The sequence below is a fragment of the Trachinotus anak genome, unplaced genomic scaffold (assembly GCF_046630095.1).
Source record: "Trachinotus anak isolate AG129_WGS33_773 ecotype Australia unplaced genomic scaffold, CSIRO_AGI_Tana_v1 ptg000007l, whole genome shotgun sequence".
Classification (NCBI taxonomy): Eukaryota; Metazoa; Chordata; class Actinopteri; order Carangiformes; family Carangidae; genus Trachinotus; species Trachinotus anak.
In genome coordinates this window covers 2434810-2458707 of record NW_027273858.1, presented here as the reverse complement: position 1 = coordinate 2458707, position 23898 = coordinate 2434810, and the positions used below count along the sequence as shown (strand labels likewise).

General features: G+C 42.6%; 4 protein-coding genes and 1 pseudogene across 6 annotated transcripts; all 5 read right to left on the bottom strand.

Annotated features, from left to right (window-relative positions):
- Positions 1-131: 131 nt before the first annotated feature.
- On the bottom strand, positions 132-2223 carry LOC139622552 (piggyBac transposable element-derived protein 4-like; annotated as a pseudogene).
- A 529-nt stretch (positions 2224-2752) lies between these two features.
- Positions 2753-3808, bottom strand: LOC139622556 (lymphocyte function-associated antigen 3-like). The gene has a single exon (XM_071479921.1). It carries the CDS (start codon positions 3580-3582, stop codon positions 2872-2874), a length of 711 nt encoding a protein of 236 aa, XP_071336022.1. The 5' UTR covers positions 3583-3808; the 3' UTR covers positions 2753-2871.
- Positions 3809-3909: 101 nt separating this feature from the next.
- On the bottom strand, positions 3910-5364 carry LOC139622554 (lymphocyte function-associated antigen 3-like). The gene has a single exon (XM_071479920.1). The coding sequence runs from the start codon at positions 5362-5364 to the stop codon at positions 4639-4641; it is 726 nt and encodes a 241-aa protein (XP_071336021.1). The 3' UTR covers positions 3910-4638.
- Positions 3910-8498, bottom strand: LOC139622550 (cell adhesion molecule CEACAM1-like). The gene is made up of 3 exons (XM_071479916.1): positions 8057-8498; positions 7236-7977; positions 3910-6845 (listed from the first exon to the last, which is right to left on the bottom strand). The coding sequence occupies exons 2-3, from the start codon at positions 7933-7935 to the stop codon at positions 6259-6261; spliced, it is 1287 nt and encodes a 428-aa protein (XP_071336017.1). The 5' UTR covers positions 7936-7977; positions 8057-8498; the 3' UTR covers positions 3910-6258.
- Positions 8499-8638: 140 nt separating this feature from the next.
- Positions 8639-23543, bottom strand: slc22a15 (solute carrier family 22 member 15). 3 transcript variants are annotated; one of them, XM_071479912.1, is made up of 14 exons: positions 20695-23543; positions 19095-19247; positions 18834-18966; positions 18496-18660; positions 18154-18283; positions 17560-17697; positions 17135-17195; positions 15718-15884; positions 14346-14486; positions 13932-14017; positions 13018-13126; positions 12562-12634; positions 10755-10913; positions 8639-10382 (listed from the first exon to the last, which is right to left on the bottom strand). In XM_071479912.1, exons 1-14 carry the CDS (start codon positions 20776-20778, stop codon positions 10338-10340), a joined length of 1644 nt encoding a protein of 547 aa, XP_071336013.1. In that variant the 5' UTR covers positions 20779-23543; the 3' UTR covers positions 8639-10337. The 3 variants fall into 3 exon arrangements, with proteins under 3 accessions (XP_071336013.1, XP_071336016.1, XP_071336015.1); XM_071479915.1 differs by lacking the exon at positions 17560-17697; XM_071479914.1 differs by lacking the exons at positions 8639-10382; positions 10755-10913 and adding an exon at positions 11338-12441.
- Between the last annotated feature and the right edge of the window lie 355 nt (positions 23544-23898).

Genomic DNA, 23898 nt, shown 5'->3' with positions numbered 1-23898 from the left:
GGCTGAAGGGCTCGCAGTGACCCCTGCCGGCCACTCCGCGCAGCTGCAGCAGGGACTCCTGACCCCGCTGACCCTCCACAGTAAACATGGCAGAGAAACATTAACCTTCCTCTTGTGTTAGCTTTCTGTTACTATCTCTTATGTTAACGGGTCGATTTCGACCCATGAAAAACAATGATTTATCATCCAATTTGTTTCTTACCTCTTGTTAGGCTTCCTTATCCATGAAAAGATTGGTTTTAATATTTTTGTTCTTTCTTTTGAAAGCATACCCCTCGTTTTCGATATAATAAAAATGTCAAATGAACCTCAAGAGAATAATATAAATAAATAAAAGGTTGTTATGTTACCTGACTATTACTGAGGGGTATTAGAACACATCTCTTAAATGTTCAAAAAAATGTTTTTTTAGTTTTAATATTATTAACTATCTATGGTTTTACGGGTCAATTTCGACCCATATATATTTACAAAAAACAAGTCTTTTTTTTCCAAAAATAGAGCTTTAATACAATACAAAATGAAAAGCAGAACTAGTAATAAATCATTTAAAAAAATAATAATAATAAGATGTAGATTTGCAAGGTCAAACAAACAACAACCAATCAAGCAAATCAAACCAACAGAAATCAAGTACTAGTTCCATAAAAACTCTGTGTGCAAGAACATGCTTGTGTATTTGTGTATTTTTAGATGCATGCGTGGCAAAAAGTGACACTAGTGTGTTCTTTGCAGAGCTATTTTTTGCAGTAGAGGCACAATACGTTTGTACTAGGTCCATAAAAAGTCTCTCTGTGCAAGAACACACGCGTATGTGAGTGTGTTTAGATGCATGTGTGGCAAAAAGTGATGCTTTTAGTGCGCTCTTTGCAGAGATATTTTTTGCAGGTGAAGCACAATGTGTTGGTCTTTCTGTCCTTATTGCTCAGGCAGACCTGACACCTCTTTCTTTAGAATCAGGTGGTCTCACTGCGGTCGTGGCTGTGGCTGTTGTGGTTGATGCTCAGGCAGGGCTGGCTGAGGAGGATGCTGGCGCTGATGCGCTTCCTGTTGCTGTGGGCCTGGAGTGCTTGGTGAGCTCTGCAGCTGTCTGACCAAGGCTGCAGCGGCTGGGTCCCAGGGCACCGTTCCCTTTGCTCAATGTGCGCCTTGACAAGGGAACTTCCTAGCTCCTCAAGAAACATTCTCTGCTTGTTTTTTTTGGTTGAGTTCCACCCTTGGTGAATGTGGGTCCACAACACAAATGCATCCATTGGCCGTCTCCTGGTCATTCGCTGGCAAGTGTAGGTGGCAGGCAGCTTGTCCAGGTTGTCCACTCCTCCTTTGTTTTTGTTAGAGTCCAGGATGATTATGGGCTTTTTGTCACTTCCTGATGACACAGCTGCATCTTTGTGAAGAGTGGACATCAGTATCACATTCTGTGTTTTTTTGGACAGTATGAAACAGCAGTGGTGGTGTCTGTAAAAACAAACTTTGCAGAAAGTGGAGCCCTGTCCTTCACCTGCAACAGTTCAGCGGGCAGCTCAGGTTTATTTTTTTTACTGTGCCCACCATGGTGAGCTTCCTCCTGAGAAGTTCTTGTCCAAGGTCATAGCTGGTTAAAAAAGTTGTCACAAGTGATGTTGTGACCCTGCAGTGCAGTAGTCATATCGAGGACTACACATTTTCCTTGGTTTTTTTCAGGGATGCCGCTTGCAGATTTGCCTGTGTAAATCTGTAGATTCCATGCATAGCTGGTTTTTGCATCACAGGCTGCTCAGATTTTTATGCCGTATTTGTCTGGCTTACTGGGCATGTATTGCAGGAAGGGGCATTTTCCACAGAAAGGGGGAAAATGTTCATCTACTGTCACCTCTGGCCCTGGGTTGAACATCAGTGGTAGGAGCTGCACCCATCTCTCCCAGACATCCCTGATGGGAGCAAGCTTGTCAGATTTTGCTCTGGTGTCTAAAATATTCCTGCCTGTCGACGCGTCCCAGAGACTATCAGTGGCCTCATTGCTGGATCTGTACACTCCAGCAAGGAGAAGAACACCAATGTAGGCATCCAGGTGTTCCTCATCAATGTCATTCCACATGTTGCCGTGGACTTTTTTTCCTTCAAGGTTTGTTATAGCAATGATGACTTTTTTTACTCCAGAATTATGTGCAGAGTTGTCAGGAAGGTGTCTGACTGGTCCCAAATTCATTCTGCAGTAGGACAAGGAGTCCAAACACACAGCCAGTCATAAAGAAAAAGAAGTCCCGCAAAAGGTTTTACATTTTATTTTTAAAAAATGAAATGCGTGAAGTAGGAACTGTAATTGTGCCATATGCAAAAGAGCATCCTACTTAGTCAGTGGCCCACTCAGTAACTCACACTTTGCCACCTGTCAGCAATGTGGTGGAAATATTCTGCTTTGGGTTTGTGTGGCAGTCAGTAAAAACAGATGCACAACAACCACAAAGTGACACAAAATGATTAAAAAGAGACGCAAACCAACCACAAAGAGACGTGTGTGATCGTGTGTTCATACGACTTACAAAGAATAAACTGCTGTCTGATGCAGAGCAAAAATCTCTGACGATATAAAAATGCATATGATACCACTTTCTCTCAAGGTACCATTAATAAAGGCTTTGTAATCTGTATATACAACTACCCAGGATGCAGTTTAATGTGATTAGACATCAAGTTGTCAAAAAATAACAATAACTGAAGAAGGCCTGGTGAAGTAAGTACTTTTTAATTAGTGGCTAATTATAGACACAGCTGTTTTAAATGCAATAAAGCAAAATCTTTCATTTTTTACCCTTTTTTGACTGGAGTTGCTCTTCAACAGGTTCAGCACCGTGGTACAGCATCATTTCTGTCCGAACATGGACAGATCAGTTACCGTGGAGTCCCTTGTTTTCGCCACACTAAGTACCCACAAACCCCCAGGAACGCCATTAATATGAGGACCTCCCAGATTGGAGGTTTTCCTTGGAAGAATGGATTCTGGTGGGGGTCACTTTGCTCCACACTTACTGGGTTCTTCATCTGGCAGGAGAAGGTTTTGATCCTTTTGGTCTCCTCATTATAGATGATGGACTTGTTCTTTCCCTCCTGCACCCACTGTCCGTCGTCCTTCTTCCAGCTGTAGGTGACAGGTCCGGCCCCTGAGCTGTCTCCATTTCCACAGGACAGGGTGCAGCTGTCCGAGGCAGTGGAACATGACAGTGGTCTTTGCACCACCTCAGGTTTGGACAGTCTCTTGATTACTTCAACATTATAACCCTGACTCTGCACCTTGTTATTGATCTCCACTGTGTACAACCCCGCGTAACTTTCAGTCATGTTTTTAATTTCCAAGCGTCCAGTAGTTGTGTTCAGGGTTGTGCGGCCTCGAGACATGCCGTGGTAATTCACATCAGCATTCATCCACTCAGCCACCAGGATACCTTCATGTTTCCACAGGATGCTGGTGATGGGAGCAGAGACAAGAGGCGTCAAGACCAGGGTACCGCCAACCTCCGAGTATGAGTGTTTTTGGGCTAGAGCAGAGTTCAGCACCAGCAAAACCAGCACTGTCAGGAGCAAACGACACATCTGTCTCTCCATGTCCACAGATCAGTGCAGGTTTGACAGATTGTCAACCTTCATATCAGCAAAAACATCCACGTCACAGCTCTGCTGCCCTTCTTCTTCTGGTCTGAGGGTGGTTTGGTTTTTGTGGTGCAGTATTTCCTCTTTACTCTGCTTTTTACTGAGTCCTTTCAGTTTAGCTTTTTGGCAAAGTGACAGTATCTTTGTTCTGCTGAACTGTATTCAACTGTGAAACTAAAGTAACCGTGACATTATTTGTTAGAAAGTCAATAAAATTAGTACAAAGTGATGTAAACTGACTATAACACAATGCAATGCAAAGAGAAACCACAATGAGACATATTCCATTTTTGTTTTTTATTGAGCACTCAATGAAAATGATATCAAAATCATGTTTAACTGGTACTAGCTGCTGATGGCAGCTATAACAAGTTGAATGGATAGTGGACAAAAATAACAGAACAAATACATCTTTGTGAGCAAGAAAAACATGACCCTCTGTGATACATTGCAGGGTATAACTGATTAGTTATGATCAATACTATCAAATAAATGACTAATGTCTTTCAATCACAACAGTAACAAGCAGCTGAGATGAGAGCAAGATAAAAAGCCTGATGAATAACATTTTCATAAAGTGAGTATGAGGTGGGTCTTTCATTAATAAGTAGCACAGTTGGTGTGTCATCGTGTCATGAGAGCTAGCTGGTTAGCATGCTAACTTCAGTACAAGAAAAGTTGTGATACAGACAAGACCTCACATTGACCACTGTTATGTGACAAAAGTATGAAAGTGCATCCGCTGCAGTCCATGTCAATGCTTTACAGAGCTCAATGCTACAAAACCAAACATAATGAACAGAAATGAAGGTTTCTTAATATGTATGCAGTGACAGCGATCTGAAGACAGAGAAGACATAATCCAGATCGGATGTAGAGCTCCTCAATGATTCCGAGGGGGGGGGTCATTTGACGCTGTTGACGTGAGTGGATGTCCCTCACCTGGAGCTGAATCTCCAGGCTTCAGATTTTCGGTGCAGGAGCAGTCTCATTCTCACCTCCACGTTGAGACTAAAAGATTGATTCTCGCTTCCAATAAAGAACACCTGCCGCTGCAAGTGCACCTAAGAACGCAAGGACACGCAGAACCAGAACAACTACAGGTGACGGTGGTGGTTCCTCTTGGAAGAATGGATTCTGGTGGGGGTCACTTTCTTTCACACTGACTGGGTTCTTCATCTGGCAGGAGAAGGTTTTGATGCTTTTGGTCTCCACATTGTTCATGATGGTCTTGACCTTTCCCTCCTGCACCGACTGTCCGTCCTTCTTCCAGCTGTAGGTGACAGGTCCGGCCCCTGAGGTGTTTCCATCACAGGACAGGGTGCAGCTGTCCGAGGCAGTGGAACATGTCAGTGGTCTTCGCACCACCTCAGGTTTGGACAGTCTGTTGATTACTTCAACATTATAACCCTGACTCTGAGGCCGGTTGTTGATCTCCACTGTGTACAACCCCGCGTAACTTTCAGTCATGTCTTTAATTTCCAAGCATCCAGTAGTTGTGTTCAGGGTTGTGCGGCCTCGAAACATGCCGTAGTAATCCAACTCACCAATATACCACTCAGCCGCAAGGTTAGCTCCATGTTTCCAAAGGATGTGGTTAATATGTCCAGAGAAAGGAGGCGTCAGGACCAGGGTACCGCCAACCTCCGAGTATGAGTTTATATTTTGGGCTAGAGCAGAGTTCAGCACCAGCAAAACCAGCACTGTCAGGAGCAAACGACACATCTGTCTCTCCATGTCCACAGATCAGTGCAGGTTTGACAGATTATCAACCTTCATATCAGCAAAAACATCCACGTCACAGCTCTGCTGCCCTTCTTCTTCTGGTCTGAGGGTGGTTTGGTTTTTGTGGTGCAGTATTTCCTCTTTACTCTGCTTTTTACTGAGTCCTTTCAGTTTAGCTTTTTGGCAAAGTGACAGTATCTTTGTTCTGCTGAACTGTATTCAACTGTGAAACTAAAGTAACCGTGACATTATTTGTTAGAAAGTCAATAAAATTAGTACAAAGTGATGTAAACTGACTATAACACAATGCAATGCAAAGAGAAACCACAATGAGACATATTCCATTTTTGTTTTTTATTGAGCACTCAATGAAAATGATATCAAAATCATGTTTAACTGGTACTAGCTGCTGATGGCAGCTATAACAAGTTGAATGGATAGTGGACAAAAATAACAGAACAAATACATCTTTGTGAGCAAGAAAAACATGACCCTCTGTGATACATTGCAGGGTATAACTGATTAGTTATGATCAATACTATCAAATAAATGACTAATGTCTTTCAATCACAACAGTAACAAGCAGCTGAGATGAGAGCAAGATAAAAAGCCTGATGAATAACATTTTCATAAAGTGAGTATGAGGTGGGTCTTTCATTAATAAGTAGCACAGTTGGTGTGTCATCGTGTCATGGGAGCTAGCTGGTTAGCATGCTAACTTCAGTACAAGAAAAGGTGTGATACAGACAAGACCTCACATTGGCTTTTATTTCCACCTCTGGAGAAAGCTGTTGGTGAATAAAGGAATGAAGTTTGATGCTGAACTGTTCTGTTAGACTGGCAAGTAAAAAGCTGCTAATGATAACATTGGTTATGTAGCAATAGCAAGACTTACAAATAGCTCCTTTAAGGCCCAAGACTTTCTTCTTGGAAGAATGGATTCTGGTGGGGGTCACTTTCTTCCACACTGACTGGGTTCTTCATCTGGCAGGAGAAGGTTTTGATCCTTTTGGTCTCCTCATTGTTCATGATGGTCTTGTCCTTTTCCTCCTGCACCCACTGTCCGTCCTTCTTCCAGCTGTAGGTGACAGGTCCGGCCCCTGTGGTGTCTCCATCACAGGACAGGGTGCAGCTGTCCGAGGCAGTGGAACATGACAGTGGTCTTTGCACCACCTCAGGTTTGGACAGTCTGTTGATTACTTCAACATTATAACCCTGACTCTGAGGCCGGTTGTTGATCTCCACTGTGTACAACCCCGCGTAACTTTCAGTCATGTCTTTAATTTCCAAGCCTCCAGTAGTTGTGTCCAGGGTTGTGCAGCCTCGAAACATGCCGTAGTAATCCAACTCACCAATATACCACTCAGCCGCAAGGTTAGCTCCATGTTTCCAAAGGATGTGGTTAATATGTCCAGAGGAAGGAGGCGTCAAGACCAGGGTACCGCCAACCTCCGAGTATATGTGGTAATGTTCAGTTGAAACAGAGCCTGGTACTGTGGAGAAACAACCAAGAAGACACACAAAACAAGTAAAAACAGTTGCAAAACAAGATGACCACCAAGAAACAAAGATAATGCTAATATCAGGTAAAACAGCCATGTAGAGACACACAATGATCATAAACAAGACCAAGTCAAAGCCTAATTTACATAATGTGAAAACTATTGAAAACTGTTGTGGAACCAGTGTAAACAACTGACATCATTGTGTCCTAATTGTATTTTGCCTACTGCCAGCTGGTTTCAGAGTGGACACAGAGAGGAGTGCCTCTTACTCATAGGGCAGCACTGGCAACTTTCTTCTATGAAAAGTAGCTAATGTTTGTCCAAAAAGACACTAGATTTTTTTTTTTTTATAAATCTAGCACCAACCATTGGATTTACCTGGGAAGAATGGATTCTGGTGGGGGTCACTTTCTTTCACAATGACTGGGTTCTTCATCTGGCAGGAGAAGGTTTTGATGCTTTTGGTCTCCTCATTGTTCATAATGGTCTTGTCCTTTTCCTCCTGCACCCACTGTCCGTCGTCCTTGTTCCAGCTGTAGGTGACAGGTCCGGCCCCTGTGGTGTCTCCATCACAGGACAGGGTGCAGCTGTCCGAGACAGTGGAACATGTCAGTGGTCTTTGCACCACCTCAGGTTTGGACAATCTCTTGATTACTTCAACATTATAACCCTGACTCTGCAGCTTGTTGTTGATCTCCACTGTGTACAACCCCGCGTAACTTTCAGTCATGTCTTTAATTTCCAGTTGTCCAGTGGTGGTGTCCAGGGTTGTGCAGCCTCGAAACATGCCGTAGTAATCCAACTCACCATTCAACCACTCAGCCGCAAGGTTAGCTCCATGTTTCCAAAGGATGTGGTTAATACGTCCAGAGAAAGGAGGCGTCAGGACCAGGGTACCGCCAACCTCCGAGTATGAGTGTTCACATCCTGTCCCTCCATGTCCACAGGTCCGTACAGGACTGGCAGAACAACACATCAGCAAAAAATGAAAAGTCAGTTCTTTGTAAATCATCATATGTTCATAACATAACAGTTCATCAGTTGTTCTTCCCCTTTTCAGTGGTGCAATTGTTTCCATATTGAGACATTCGTGTCCTTCGATCAGATAGAGTGTCAATTCCTGAAAGTGTAAAAGAGGAAGGGGTGATTTTAGGTTCAGAATTAAAAAGGTATGAATCACTAAGTGTGCTTCTATTTACCTGCTTAATGCTCAGTTTGAAAGGCTTTGGAGAGTGGATGAGAGCGGCAATCGTAAAGTTGTGACACCACAAAGTTCCAGAAGTCCAGACGGCTGGTTTTAAGGCTCAGTTTCTGAATACAGGCTGTGTGCATTTCTGTGGACTTTGATACTTTCCTATCAAGATCCTAGACCTGCTTTATTATCAAAACAGACACGGAAATGTCACTTTATACAGTATGGGGCCTTTAAAGAGCTCAGGGGTCTCAATGTTTCTGAGCAGATATTTTGCCAGTGTGCAACAGCCACAAAATATTGACTAATATCTGCACTTCTATTAACAGTAGGAATACAATTTCAGTGCTCAATTTTGAACTTTAAAATTTGTGTATTAAATCATGAGTTAATTTTAATGAGTTTCAAACCCAACACAAAGACACAAAACCAGGCTACTTCTGCTGGCTGATGTGTGGTTGAATGGTGATGAGAAAAATTACACGGGGAAATTAACTTTTGTTAAAGAACACTCTGTTAAGCCAAAAGCAGAAATTCATTACCACTACATCTTTTCTGCTTCATCACACAGTGAAGAAAATGAGACGACTTTAAGAGGGTATGAGAAAGTTCTCAACTGTTTACTGCCTTTAGCAAATAGATAATATTACAGTTTAAATGACTCAGATTACAGTTCAGTTTAGCTACATAATACACATTGTAATAGTATGATTGTACACACGATACAAAATGACAGCATAAAAAACATCTTAGGCAAAGTCTACACCAATAATGTGTAATGATATTTTTCATAACAATTCATCAGTGTTAAAGGCACAGAAGGCAGAATGAAGTTTCAGTCATTAAAACTGTGTGTGTGGGGTGGGGTGGGGGGGGTGGGGTGGGGCAGTGTTACAGCCATTTAAGTTCAAGCCAAGTCCCTTTGCTCCAGAGTGATGCTTTCATTGATTACTGATTCACAATTACTATTTCTATTGACACACATGCATATTTATTAGTGTGTAAACTGATTTTCTTGATGTTCTCAGCAAAAATTTGCCAACATCACTGATCATCTGCTTTTCTGTGCAACCGTGACCACAAATGCTCAGTTCCCACAACCGCTTGCAAAACCTCTTCCTGTTTTCACTGTCTCTGCATTAAAGACAACATAAAATGGACATCTCAGCTTCCCAAAAAAGTGCATCTTCCTGGGGCAGTCACATTAGCTTTCCCCCTTGACGAGACTAACCAGCACTCTGCCCCGGAAAAGGATGGGATGTCATGATTTCAATGTTGGCGATGTGGGACCACTAAAATAACACGTTCTCAAACGTAGTGGATCACTGGTTCAGTGAGAGTCCACCTGAACTCTGACCTGTGAGTCCGGCAGGAGACCAAACTGAAACAGCAGATGCATACCCTGATTCATCTGTGATACAAGATCCCACTGAAGCGAGTGGAACGTACCTTTATCTTGCACAAGCACTGTGATTAAAAACCAGTGAAGTCATCACAAATGCTTTCAACCACCCCACATTTCTGCACATCCTATCAAACCACTTGCCTTTAAGTTGAGGCGTATGGCCTCTAGCTTCAGTGTCACAGGTCTGAACGTGTAGCAGTCCCACCCAAAAAGTCTGACCTCTACATGTTCTAGTGATCTGTTAAGATTGTAATCACCCAACATTAAGTCCTGCTCATGAGGATTGTTCCCATGTCTACAACGCTGGTTTTGTCTCTGGTTAATCAGGGCACTGTATCTAACAGAGACCGTGATCTGTGTCGCAGAGACTTTAAAATTGAGGATCGAACACATTTCCTCCTGAAAAAAAATCACTGTGGTCCAAGAAATTACCTGTACTTTGATTTGTTACTGGAAAAGCCAACCTTTAAAATCAATTCTGTTCCACCTCTGTAGGCAGAAAGTTGGATTTTCAAACAACCAGCATCTCCTGAATGTAATTTAAGTCACACATCGGTCCTGTCTCTCCTGCCTGTCTGCCACCCAATAAGGCACGAGCACCATGACAATATTCAGGAATAATAATTAAAGGCAGAGGATCAACTCTCCAGCTTTTCTGTAGTATTAGATAGAGGAGGAACCTTCATACCCTCTTCCCGAGGGCAGCATCTGCGCCCATGCCCTGTTTGAAACGGCATGTAAACTTGGTAATTGGTCCTTCAAGTTAATTAAAGGGACAGTTCACCGCTTTAAGGCAGCAGGTCCAAGAGGAATGAGGTGTGTGAGACAGTGTGTCTCGCTTCTGCTCTGAGCTGCTCCGGTGATGAGGACGAGGCTGCCGGCTTCATTTGTTGTTTGATTTCCATTTGTTGTCTTCATACAAAAGAGCCTGGGGTCAAAAAGACAACAAGAAATTCAGTTCAGACGAAGTGATCCTGACAACAAACCACAGCTGCTGACGAAGGAGCTCTTTCTTATGACTTTTAAGACCAAGCTGATTTTGTAGTGACTTTGATAATGATAATTAACATAATTTATCTTTTTTATGTTTTCTTTGATTTTGTTGCTTAATTCTACTCTTCTATTTGTCTTACTCTCCTATGTTTTGTTTGTTGTGTTGGACTTTTCCTACCCTGACATAAATGTGGCTGTTTGGACTTGGGGAAGATGGTTCTTTTTCATGTGCCTCCATCACCCCTACACTCTGTTCACAGATGTATCACAGATATCAAGCCTCTCTAGCAGCGCGGTGTTGAATCACCTTGCTCTCCAGCACTCGGCCACGGCTCGGGCTGCTGAGCTCCTCCAGAGTCTCTGCTGTTGGTCCGTTGAGGGTCTCGGGCAGCAGGAGGCCCAGGCAGCCTGCAGACAGACCGCTCAGACAGAACACAGTGAAGGGCATGGAGGTGTGGAGGGCCCTCTGCAACGCACACAAACACACAGACAGCGGCATCAGAAAAACTTATTCTATCTGTCTAGAGTTTCAATTTTATGGAAATAATGTTCTTGCAAACTACCTACAGCAGATTTGTAGTAATCTAATTAAGCAGGTGTTGCACATCTAACTCTCCCAAAGCTCTGTCTACACATGAGTAGCGTATAAAAGTTTAACTGGTTTAAATTTCAAACTTCACTTCACAAAATATACAATATGTACTATTAATTAAGGTGCTGGGAGACTCTATAAATAAACAGAATAATACAAAAGAGTTAAATGGCTGCTGCGTCCTCTTCTGTTCAGATGCTGCTGCTCAAACTGAGCCTGTGGTTTTCTCACTTAATCTTGTGAGAGTCGGCTAAACCACCACTAGGTGTCACTATATGTTAAGGTGCAAGTTTCACCTTCTGCTCAATGAGGTCAACTGATGTGAACGGTATTTCACAGGGAGATTCCCACTGCTCTCATTTTAATATCTTTAACCACATATGCTGTTAAAAAGTTGTTGCTCAAAGTGAAACAATTATAGTATTGTGTACTTAATTTAAAATGTGTTATGCATGTTAATGTCATTTTTATTTCATGTTCAGGCCTGTTTGCTGATATAGGAGCAACGTGGGGCAGCTAAAGTTAAATCTGGGTTTAAAGGTTAATGATGTAGCTTTGTTGCTACATGTTTTGGTGGAAATTCCACTTTTACAACATCATATGTTTCAGGTTTTTTATTAAATGATAACAGAATAAATCTCCTTAGTGTGTTAGAAATCATGGAGCCTGATGATTTAAATAATCTAACAGTAATTAGTGCTGAGGTTTGATTAGCAAGCAAAGTTTATTCATACAGCACATAGTCACAAAGTGCTTCAAACAAAAAATCAAAACACAGCAAATAAAAGCAAAGATGACACACCAGAGAAAATATACAAGAGGAAAACAGATAAAAGGTAAAACTATAAATACCACATTCTATTTGAAACCCTGTCTGAACAGATGGGGTTTTAGTTGCTTTCTAAAACAGTCAGGACTCGAATTTAACAGACAACTACTCCAGAGCTAAGGAGCTGTCGGCTGGAAGACCTGAAGATCAACCAGGTCCTGAAGTGTGTTTGTGGTGCGCTCTGACCCAGGGTAGAGGACCAAAGAGCTCAGTTTGTAGTGTGGTATATTCTGAGGTCTGACCGTGTAGAGCTCTGAAACGTAGCTTCTCCACAAAGCACTTTCATATACTTACTCTGTATCCAAGGGTGTGTTCATGTTAGTTTTTGCCAAAGTTTGTGTCATAGCCTGTTTCTCAGCAGTGCTCTGAGATGTCCACATTCACACAGACTATCTTCATCTGTCAGAGGGTTTAACCCAAACGCCTGCAGTGTGAACATGTTCAGCTCCACTCTGATAATGGAGGGAGCAACAAAAGGCTTTTAAAGCCCAGAGTTCAGCAGAGTTTAAAAGAATTCACCACTGATTCCTTCCGGCTCCTGGTAAAGGTCAATGGAGGTTCTGGAGGAAGTCCCTTTAAAGTCAGTTACACCGATAAATCACTTTCTGTTTTTTACTCATGCTTTAACACAAGAAGAATGTGTCCTATTGTTAAGCAACAAACACACACAGAGACACACACACACACTCTTACCATGGAGGGAACAAATGGTGCAAGGATTCCTCCAACTCTGCACGACATGGAACACACCCCCAGACCAGCGTTCCTGAAACAGAACGACACCAACACGACATGAAACAGGGCGGCTATGACTCTGCTGGTCGTCCACTAGTCAGAGGGTCGGTGGTTTGATTCCCGGCTCCTCCAGTCCGCATTTCAAAGTGTCCTTGGGCAAGATACTGAACTGTGAATGTGCTTTTATGTGCAGGGAAAGGCGCTGTGTGAATGTGTGTGAGAATGGGTGAATGTGGCTCTATTGTTAAGCTCAGTTCATTTACCACTTAACACAAACCACTGTTGAAATAACCGACGCCTTCAGGACACGCAACACTGAAAGTTTCATCACTCTATCAAACACCTGCAAGAAACACGACTTCAGACAGGTTAATGTGTGTGAGTTCCTTAACATGCAGACTGTGGTGAGTTCACCTGATAACTGTGGGGTAGAGTTCAGAGGTGTAAACGTAGGCGATGTTGAACGCTGCGCTCACCATCAGCTTCCCCAGAAGCGCCAACGACGTGACGCTGAGCAAGGTCCCTGCAGAAACAAAAAAAACAGACGACAGGTTTCACAGTCACAGTGAAGCATAAATTTATAGCTCCGGTTTTGTGAGAGTGAAACAAAAAATGTGGGCGAGAAAAATGCCACATGATATGACCTCATCCTCCTCCTCCTTCACCTCCCCTTCCTCTCATGTTGTTAGATCAGGAGGAGCAGGTTGAAGGTTAAATTAATAAATTAGACCTCCTTAGTTTTTCATCACTGCTTCATCAGTATCTGTACATTTTGGGCCATTTTTTGCAGAATTAATTTTAAACACTAAACTGGAGAAAATCCTTTCCTAACAGCTCTGACAGCACATCAGAGCTGCAGCAGCTTTACAAGCCACCTTTCGTATGTGTGGTAATTGGGGAAATTCTTATCCCAGTAATACATCACACTGGGTGGCATAAGCCAGTTCAATGAAACCTTATTTCACCGTCTTCACCACCATTACCACCGCCACCACCACACCACTCTCTCTCTCTCTCTCTGACGACAGACCCATCTGTCCACATACCTGTTTATTTGCATACGAAGCATGGAAGTGAGATCCAGTCACAAACGATCATTTCAGACACATGTGGGGTGGCATTTTAAACCAGGTGTGAACTGACGTACTTCGAGCTGATCACTTGTGGTCGGACCACTGTAGCTTTAAAATGTCTTCTCTGTGAAATGATAAGGAATCGACAGAGATCAGCTCTGCCCCCCTTTCACTCCACTTCCTTCCTTCACACTCTGGAGATTTTAACGTTTGTCTGGGTCGGTGTTGTTTCCTGCTACCGCGCTGGTCTCTTACCCGTGTTTTCGGGGATGAACATTGTGCAGAGGCAGGCGGAGCCAGCAAGACACAGGAAGCTGGCCATGCTTTTCCTCCTCCCAGCCCTGCACAGCAAAACACACACGACAACTCAGCTGTGGAGGCTTCAACCAAGACACAACAATAAACTGTTTTGAAGTCAAACAAGAAACAAAAAAGACAGCAATAAAACACAGATAATGAAAATATCTACATGTGTAAATTAGTAGGAAAAGAACTGCAGAAAGTCTGAGGAAGCAGAGAAACCTGTGACTCCACAGCCACAGAAGAAAAGCTTCTATAAATGGATTTATAATGGATTTTAATACTTTTCATGCATCTTTTCCAGGCAGGAAGATCAAACATGGAGGAATGAGCAGTTGTAAGGTGTGTGTGTCTGTGCGTGTGTCTCACCAGTGTTTGTTGATGAAGTATATGCAGAGCGGGTAGGCGGGCAGCTCCACCAGGCCGTACATGGCAACATTAACATAACGACTGCCAGAGGTCTCAGTGGCTCCCAGAGTCAGACCGTAGTACACCAGGCTGCATGCATACCTACACACACACACACACACACACACGCACACAGACACACACGAACGATTTATTTCACATTCTTCTTCATTCCCCCCCCCCCCACTCTGTTTTCAGAGTCACACCCTGCACCGTCATCTCCTGTAGGGCGGCATGTTTTGCAGTGTGTTGAATGTAAACTGTGCTCAGCTCTGTCCTCTGGCAACAGGAAACAACTCTGAATGTTGTGAGTGCAATCTGATCAGACTGGACTGATATACTCCTCTATAACAAAAACAAACAGGAGAAAGTAAAAGGCTGTTAAATAGACAGAAGTTTAGGTCTAAAGTGTGTGTTTGATTTGCAGCTGTGATAAAGGAAGTGGAAAACTTGCCAGAGGGTGGCGACACACTAACCTACATTAAAACGGTTTTGTCATGTTGTGGCCATGTCAGTGTGTGTGGCAGGATTACATACTTTTCTGGTGCAAGAAGAAATGTAGTGAAACTAAAAATCGTCAATCATCAGCAGTTTCTTTCTCACAGTCTTAAAATACTCTGTTTTCTCAGCAGTGTTCATGTTGTCTGTTCAGTACAACATGGCGCCGACCACAAACCACACGCTGCAGTCACTAAGGTCTCAGGCGACGTTTTATAAGAGAAACAGAATCACATAATGGAATAAAACACAGAAAACACAGCAGTGTTTACTTTACAATTCTCCTGTGTTTTATTTTCAAGTGTTGATCTCCATCAGAAGATATATTTGTGGTTTTAAGAACCAAAAACCATCTCAGTGTTGTTTTACATCTCCTCTCTCAGGCTTCTCTCTGGAGCTCTGGTAACAACAGGTCAGTGAGCCAATCAGAAGAGAGGATCAGATTTAAGATAAACACTCTTGGGACATGGCTGAGAGCAGTGACTGCTTTGTTGTGACATCACAAAGTTACAGAAGTCCTGACGGTTCGTTTTCAGGCTCAGTTTCTGAATACAGGCTGTGCATTCTCACTTTTTACAATATGGGACCTTTAAAGGAGTCAAACAACCTCAAACTGTGCACATTTCTGAAAACACAACTACATTTGGTTTTAATAAGAAAATACCGTGAATCAGTAGCAGGATTAGTAGTCGCAGTAATGACTGATTTGAGTCTGTGTTAGTAGCTGGATTTGAACCAGCAACCCTGTGTTCATAATTTTTTTTTTTTTTTGGCAGTTCTCGGCTACAGCAGCTTATTGTTTTGTTTTGCTCTTCTTCTGTGGTGGGACACTCACCAGACATACATGAGCACCATGGTCCTCAGCCGGAGGACCGGATGGATGACTAGCTGCAGGACGCCGGCGCCCCGGTTGTCGTGGTTACGGACTTTAGCAGCACCGACTCTCTGCAGCATCAGGTGGTTGGCAGTTTTGCCGTTTCTCAGCGCCATGTAACGTAGGACCTCCAATCAGAGCACAGCAGCACAGTCACTGATACAGGTGAGGAATTCAATTTTAGGACAGCTCCTAACTAAGTTAACCTACTGACAAGCTGTTACCTGGTAACCATGGCAACAGGCTGGTTAAATTAAATTCTGTAGACGCTAACGAAGTTGTTTCAGTCCAGTCTATCACAGGGCTGACATATAGAAACAAGCAACTGGACACGCTCACGTTCACACCTACAAGCCATTTAGAGTGAACAGTGAACAGTGACCGGAGGGAACCTCTCAACACTCATTCATATCTTTTTCTGAGGTCATGATATTCTCCACTGAGATCAGAAAAAGAGTCAGAGACGACACAGGGGAATTTCTTTTTTTTAAATCATCTGCCCACATCCATCCTGGTGCAGGAGGAAGTGCAGATAAAAAAAAAACAGAAACCCTTTGATTACAAGGCCACGACTCCTTTCCTGGAAGATGTTGCAAAGCCAAAAAAAGTAGCGCACTGCGAAAAACACAGGGCTCACTTCTCACTTGATTAGAAGAAAAATGTGCAGCCATATAACATTGGTTTATTAAATGCTAACAGTGCTGAAGACAAAAATGATCCTGTGTTTTGTAAACATATCACCAGTGCCTTCTCTCAGACTAATACCAGCTGTCTTATAATATCTGATCTGAACTCAGAGGCATCTTTACAACATCTGCAAGCTGCGGCTTCAACCACAAACCACACCTTAGGTTTATTCAGCAGATTAACTTTTTTGTTATCGGAGAGTTGCATTAAAAGACATAAAAGCAAACATTTCTCTACTTCCTTCTGACAGCTTCACAGTGTTTAATACCAGGAGGTGGCCGCCACAGCTCTCTGCAGGTGAACTCCTACCTCAGCTCAGCTAGCAGTTATGGATAAAAAAATTTAAAAAAATCAAATTAAATATCATCATTGCAGGATACTGGAGAAACATTATCTTCTGAGAATTTTACATTTTCAGATTTGTTTATAAAATTTTTAACATCTTGGCTCCTCCTCTGTTAACGTGGATTTGTTTACCTTCATTCAGAGAACTACAACAACTCCTCACCTTGAATTTGTCTCATATGTCTTATTTGTTTAGTGGTGCTCTGCCATTGTGCAAATGGTTTGAATGTGACCTGCAAAGAGGCTGCAGACGTAAATTAGCTTTAACTTCGGTACAGTAAGATACAGCTACAGATTTCAGCACTGAGCAGACACTAAAGCAGAAGCTTTGTATGAACATATTTACCTCTTCAGCTCGCTCTGTCTGACCCTGAGAATACAGCCAACGAGGAGACTCTGGGAGAGTGCTGGAGGAGAGGAAGCGAGGAGAGGAGAGGAAACAAAAGGGAACAAAATATCATAAGCAAGATAACACAGATAAGATAAAAGCACTACAAAGTCATTCTAAATTCAAAGTCAAAATTCTGTCACGTGTAAAATGGGAGGTGTTTTGCAGATACTGAGAGCTCCTTAATACACAAACCCACTGTATTTATTACTGAATAAAGTTATGATGGCGATGTTGTAATACTAATTAATTTAGACATGAAAACCTCAAATCTTTTTTTTTTTTACAGAATTAAAATGATAAAGTTTTCACTAAAAATGCAATTTTAAAGAATTAAATAAGTTTCTCTATGAATTTCTGCTGATGCCTTCACTTTGTCTTACATTTGTTTTCTGTTTCCTGCTTTCTTTCTTTCTTTCTGCTGTTTGTTTGTTTCTTTCTTTCTGCTGCTTAGACAAGCTGGATCTATCGCTGTCAAAGTCTGGGCTCTGACTGTCATCCCTGTCCTCAGTTTATGTTTGCTGAAGTGAACAGGTTAGAGGCAAAACAGACACATCTAGTTACAAGCCACGGTGATTAGCAATAGCAAGTCGCTCCAAGAAAAGGCTGAAACAAAACCCCTCTGACCACAACTGCTGTCATCACTAAACTCTGTGGCCCTAACACTAACTCTCATTGATTCTTTCTAACAAACATTAGAATGAGCTGTAACTAAGGGTAGCAGGTTAGCTTTCAAGCATTAGCCAGTAGCTAAAACATCATCTTCAACCAAAATGAAAAAACATCTGTGGCATCTGTGACAGTGACAGCGAAATTACAAACGTACAAAGAACCGTTTTATATGAATAACTCATTCATTCAGTTTGTCCTGGGTGTTTCAGGAACCTCCTCTGATAAGATACGCGTTCAAAAAAACCACCAGCAGTACATTTTTATTTGTTTTGGTTTTGTGTGGATGCAGGCAGTGACTCACTCACACTGAGAGCAGGAAGAACAGGACGCCGGACGAGTTGGCGACCGTGGCCAGGCTCCTCCATGGCCGGATAAAGTAGCCCAGAGCCCCAAACAGGGCTATGCCGACCGCAAAAGTCATACTGGTCAACGTCCCTGAAGAGGAAAGAAGGAAATTAAAAACTCCATCCGTCAGTGCAGGTTCATCTAGTGGTTAGAGCAGTGGAATCAGCAAATCATCTCATTTTAGAAGCTACAACCAGAAAATATTCAGCACTTTAATAAAACAAATCAATAATCTGACAGCAGGTAAAAACCAAGACATCATATAAATTGATGTATGAGACTGTTTTGGTGATTTTTTTTACCCGTCATGGCCCAGTAGGACTTGCCCACGTACTCCTGGGTGAGGACGAAGCAGACCAGGCCGATGCCGCCGTTCATCAGCCCCACCAGGAGGCGAGACACGGCGAACACCTCGTAGTTGGGCGCTAACGCGGTCACATAACCAAAGATCACCTCAAAAAACAGACCTGGGAGGGAGAGAGCGAGAGAAAAAGGGGAGAAACACGTGAGAGGTGGTGAGGTGTTTCAAGACCTGCAGATTATCTTGAAATGTTGCTTAAATGTTTTAAATTTGTAAATAATGTCCTGCTTCACTTTACCGAGAAAAACCTGTCCAATAATGGTCTGTGGTCTCCCTCACCTGTCAAGTAGACAGGTCTCCTGCCGATCCTGTCAGAGAGCGGCCCGAAGACGATATTCCCAATTAGAAGCCCGGCAAAGAACAGCGATCCGGCTAGACTGACCTTATAGGCCTGCTGCTTGATGAGAAACCACTGAGGAACAACAGAGACAAGCAGAGACCACTTACAGTCTTTCTAAGCCTAATGTGTGTTTTTTAAAGGTGCAGTGACGCAAATGAGTACGTAAGCTGAAACTGAGGCCTCGACTCCGGCTCCTTCACCTCGGTCACTATGGAGTCGATGTCCTCTGTAAAGGTGACGTGTTGGAGGAGCTCCTGCTGGCTGGACGGGACGCCGCTCTTCTGCTGCTCGATCCGGTACTCTGGTGTAGATCCAACCAGAACAATCAGCATGGACTGACAGGCCATGTAGACCTGAAACACACAGATCACAGCTGTACCAATCTGCCAAGACCACTGCCACTCAGGACCAATGCAACTGTCAGCATGGTCCAACAACACGTGTACACACAGTTCATAAAAAGGATTTGACCCTGTACTGATTTTCAAAACTATTCAAACTCTAAGTTCTGTGACTGCTCTAAAATCTATGTCCTTGTCGCAGTGAAAAGACCTTTAATCAGGATTTAGATCAATTTAGGCCAACGAAAACCACCAATCAAAGCAGATTCAGCAGAGTTCGCAGCTCCTTAATGCCCAGCTGGGTTTCACAGAATCAACTACTGGCTGAGCTTTCATCAAAGTTTGGTTATTACAAGGTCAATACCAAATTTACACATTATTCTGCCCTAGATATTAAATAAGTAAGATCTGTATCAGCCATGAGGTCTGGCTCAACAAGTCTTTTAATCCTGTGATTCAATTTAAAAGTCTGTAAAACATGTTGAAGAAACAATTAAAGGACAAACAAATATGGAGGACATTCAGCTTTAAATGAGACGTTGCACTGTTTCCCACTGGGTTTCCCACTGGGTTTCCCTATGACAGGATAATCAGTGCTCTCACCACAACAAATCGAGAAGTGGTCGAAAAGAAAAAAATGCAAATACATTTCCAAGGTATCTCAACCTCCTCCTGTTAATGATGTCATCGTGGACATTTTTATTGTCTTATCTTTCTGACGTTTTACGACTACTGCTAGCCAGCCCGCTAGCAGGAGGATTAGCTTACACATACAGGACGCTTTGACAAACTTCATTTAAAGACGTGGACGTTGTGATTAAACTTGATATTGGTGCGAATACAGGCCAAATAGGAAAATGCTGAAAAACGTGTAGGTATATGGTGGCTGCTGCGAAGAATTCGGCAAAGCTTTGACATGGCTGTGAGCCATTTCCTTTAAATAAATGTGAAAATTGTCACGTTTCGTGCTGACTGTCAGTGCAGGTATCCGGCGCGGTGGAGTCACTACAGCCGGTGGGCGATGCCTGAATAAGAGTTTCGATGTGATTCATTAACGTTCAAACGGCTTTGTATTGTGCGCCGAAATGAAGAGTAGCTCATACAGATAAGTAAAGTGCACCGAGTTGTGTGCTGGTGTGTTTTTAAGCCTTCAAATAACAAAGCGACTCTGTTGTCATCGGTTTCTGAGGGAAGTCTGGTGGAAAGCTCTCAACCCCAGAAAGACACACTTGCTACGCTAGCTAAAATGTGAGCAATCGGTGGCAACTCAAAAGTTAAAATATGAGCATATTTTATTTTATCACAGCCAAATGTTTTTTAAAAAAAAGCCTTCCGGCAGAGCCTGGGCAGCCACGTAGCGACGCCGCTGCCCTGGAGCTCCAGTGTGGCGGTAATGTAGGGACTCCTCCCGGGGGTTTTGGCTCTGACTCAGACAGCACCTACTCTAGCGTTTACTGACCTGTGTCAGAACCAGAACTGCCACCGCCCGCTTCTGGTAGGGTCCAAACTCGCCGACAACTTGAAACGCGTCCTCTAAATCCATCCCAGGTAGGAGATCTAGTTTAGCATCACCACCGAAGAAGAAATGTGTGAGTCACTGGCCTTCACTTCCGGGTTCGCTTCTGTCCCGCATCCATTTCTTCTACTCATGAGTTTTGTGGAAATAACGACAAACCTACTGTCTATATTACAATGTGAGCATTTTATTCTGAATACATATGTCACAAAACAGCAACCACGAAAAAAAAAAAATCCAGAATGGTAACAATAACTTAAAATAAAAGAAAGTAGTGGCTTTTTAAAAAAATGTTTCTATTTGATCTAGTTTGTCAAGCAGGGACGGACTTCACAGACTAGATTTAAGAAGGGGTAATAGTAAAAGCTAAAACACAAGGCACTGTACATGAAAAAGATAATGGCCTTTTCACTTGGAGTTGAATTAATAAAGATTTTTACTGAAGTTTATCACATACATAAAACTGATAGTCCAAACGCTTGACAATAGCAATAACATGCACAATCCAATGAAAAAAAAAAAATCATAAAAACATGTAGGATAGGAGGTCTGTACACACATTCTATGTTTCTGTCTCTTCTTCAACTATTGGATGAAACAGATAAAAACAGCCACAGCAGAGCACATAAGTTAGAACGATGTCTGAATATTGTCTTACACGCCATTGGCTCTCAAAGTGGGGTCCTGGGACCCTCAAGGTGAAGTTCAGTTCAATTTTATTTGTTTAACGCCAAATCATAGTATACATCTTCTTCATCTCAAGGCACTTTACAGGGTAATGTCAAGACCTTACTTTGTTACAGAGAAAAACCCAAGTTCCCACAAAGAGCAGCGCTTGGCGACAGGAGGGAGGAAAAACTCCCTTTAACAGGAAATTGTTCCCATGTAAAAAGAATAATAATTTATTTTCACTATATTTACGTCTATAAGCAACACAATGACAGAATGTCTGACTATTTTAGTCATGGGTTTCAAACACACTGAATAAAAAATCTTAAAGAAAAATTCTTATCACATGGTGGAGAAAGAAAATCTTATTAGATGGGGGTCCGTGGTTTAATTCGTGTCTGTTTAGGGTCCTTGATTTTAAAACATTTGACAACCACTGTTTAAAGCAAGTCTTAGTCCATCATTCAGAGCCCACCAACTCTTTGAGTCGAAATCATGCACCTTCTTATATACATAAAGTGACCAGCTCATCATCAAACTCACTGATCATCATCAAAGAGCACTGTCAGCACTGACTTATTAATGAAAGTCTTTCATCAACAGGAATTAAAACAAAGCATTGCATATTATGAGCTAGGCACTAATTACACATTTTGTATATTGCATGGGCTCATGTTATTCTGCAGTGGTGGAAGGTAATTAAGTGCATTCACTGAAATACTGTGTGTATTTCCAATGTCTTCTGCCACACAACAATAAAGAAGCAAATATTGTACTTTTTACTCTACTTGTTATTTGATAACTTCAGAAATCCAATCCAACATTTTCCTCACCTTTGCAACATTATAGTGATGTGCACATTGACACATCAATAATTATAATCCAATGTAACTTGCTTTGACTTATGAATGTATATTTACTTAAATAAAAGATCTAAGTACTTCTTCCACCACTGTAATACTATGACATGACCCCTCCCTCCCCGAACCCCACTGTTAAGGGAGGAATGTGTGGAAGTAAATCCGCTGCAGTCCGTGTCAATGCTTTACAGAGCTCAATGCTACAAAACCAAACATGAACAGAAATTATGTTTTTTTTAATATGTATGCAGTGACAGCGATCTGAAGACAGAGGCGACGGAATCCAGATCTGATCCTGTTTCCGTGGATGTAGAGCTCCTCTATGATTCCGAGGGGGGGGGGTCCTTTGACTCTGCTGATGTGAGTGGCTGTCCCTCACCTGGAGTTGACTCTTGGACATTCCCATTTTGGGGGGCAGAAGCAGCCTGACTGCTGCCTCCAGTTAGAAGCTTACGGATTGAGTCTCGCTTCCAATAAGCAACACCACCTAACACACCAGCCAAAGCTAAGAACCCGAAGATACCCCCAACCACACCACCTACAGGTGATGGTGGTTCCTCTTGGAAGAATGGATTCTGGTGGGGGTCACTTTCGTTCACACTGACTGGATTCTTCATCTGGCAGGAGAAGGTTTTGACCCTTTTGGTCTCCTCATTGTTCATGATGGTCTTGACCTTTCCCTCCTGCACCGACTGTCCGTCCTTCTTCCAGCTGTAGGTGACAGGTCCGGCCCCTGTGGTGTTTCCATCACAGGACAGGGTGCAGCTGTCCGAGGCAGTGGAACATGACAGTGGTCTTTGCACCACCTCAGGTTTGGACAGTCTGTTGATTACTTCAACATTATAACCCTGACTCTGCAGCTTGTTGTTGACCTCCACTGTGTACAACCCCGCGTAACTTTCAGTCATGTTTTTAATTTCCAGTTGTCCAGTGGTGGTGTCCAGGGTTGTGCGGCCTCGAAATATGCCGTAGTAATCCAACTCACCATTCAACCACTCAGCCGCAAGGTTAGCTTCATGTTTCCACAGGATGTTTTTAATACTTCCAGAGGAAAAGGGCGTCAAGACCAGGGTACCGCCAACCTCCGAGTATGCGTCTTTATTTTGGGCTAGAGCAGAGTTCAGCGCCGTCGAAAGCAGCACTGCCAGGAGCCGAAAAAATAAAATATATTTCCCCATGTTCACAGATCAATCCAGTATTTACAGCAAAAACTCGACGATTTTCCAGGCGGTCGAGCGCGCGTCCACACCCTTACTTCCTCCTTCTGCGTATGACTCTGCGCCTGCGCTGAAAAAAAACGTTTAGGTATTCGTGTCAGTGCCACCTTAAAATTGATTTTTATTTTATTTTATTTTATTTCAATCAACATCTCATAGCATAAAAAATATTTACCCACTATAATAGCTGCCATTTAATCGGCGTGTATGCTATAGCGATTATAACTTTATTCTTTTGATATTAAGTATAAAGGCACATCCGGTTGTGTCAAGTTAGCTTAGCTACTTAGCTACTTAGCTACCCGGAATAACTTCCCGCAGTTAGCCGCTGTGTTTGAAAACGAGAAATAGAGACAATATTAATAAAAAAACAAAAAAAACACAAGGACGCTAAATATTCT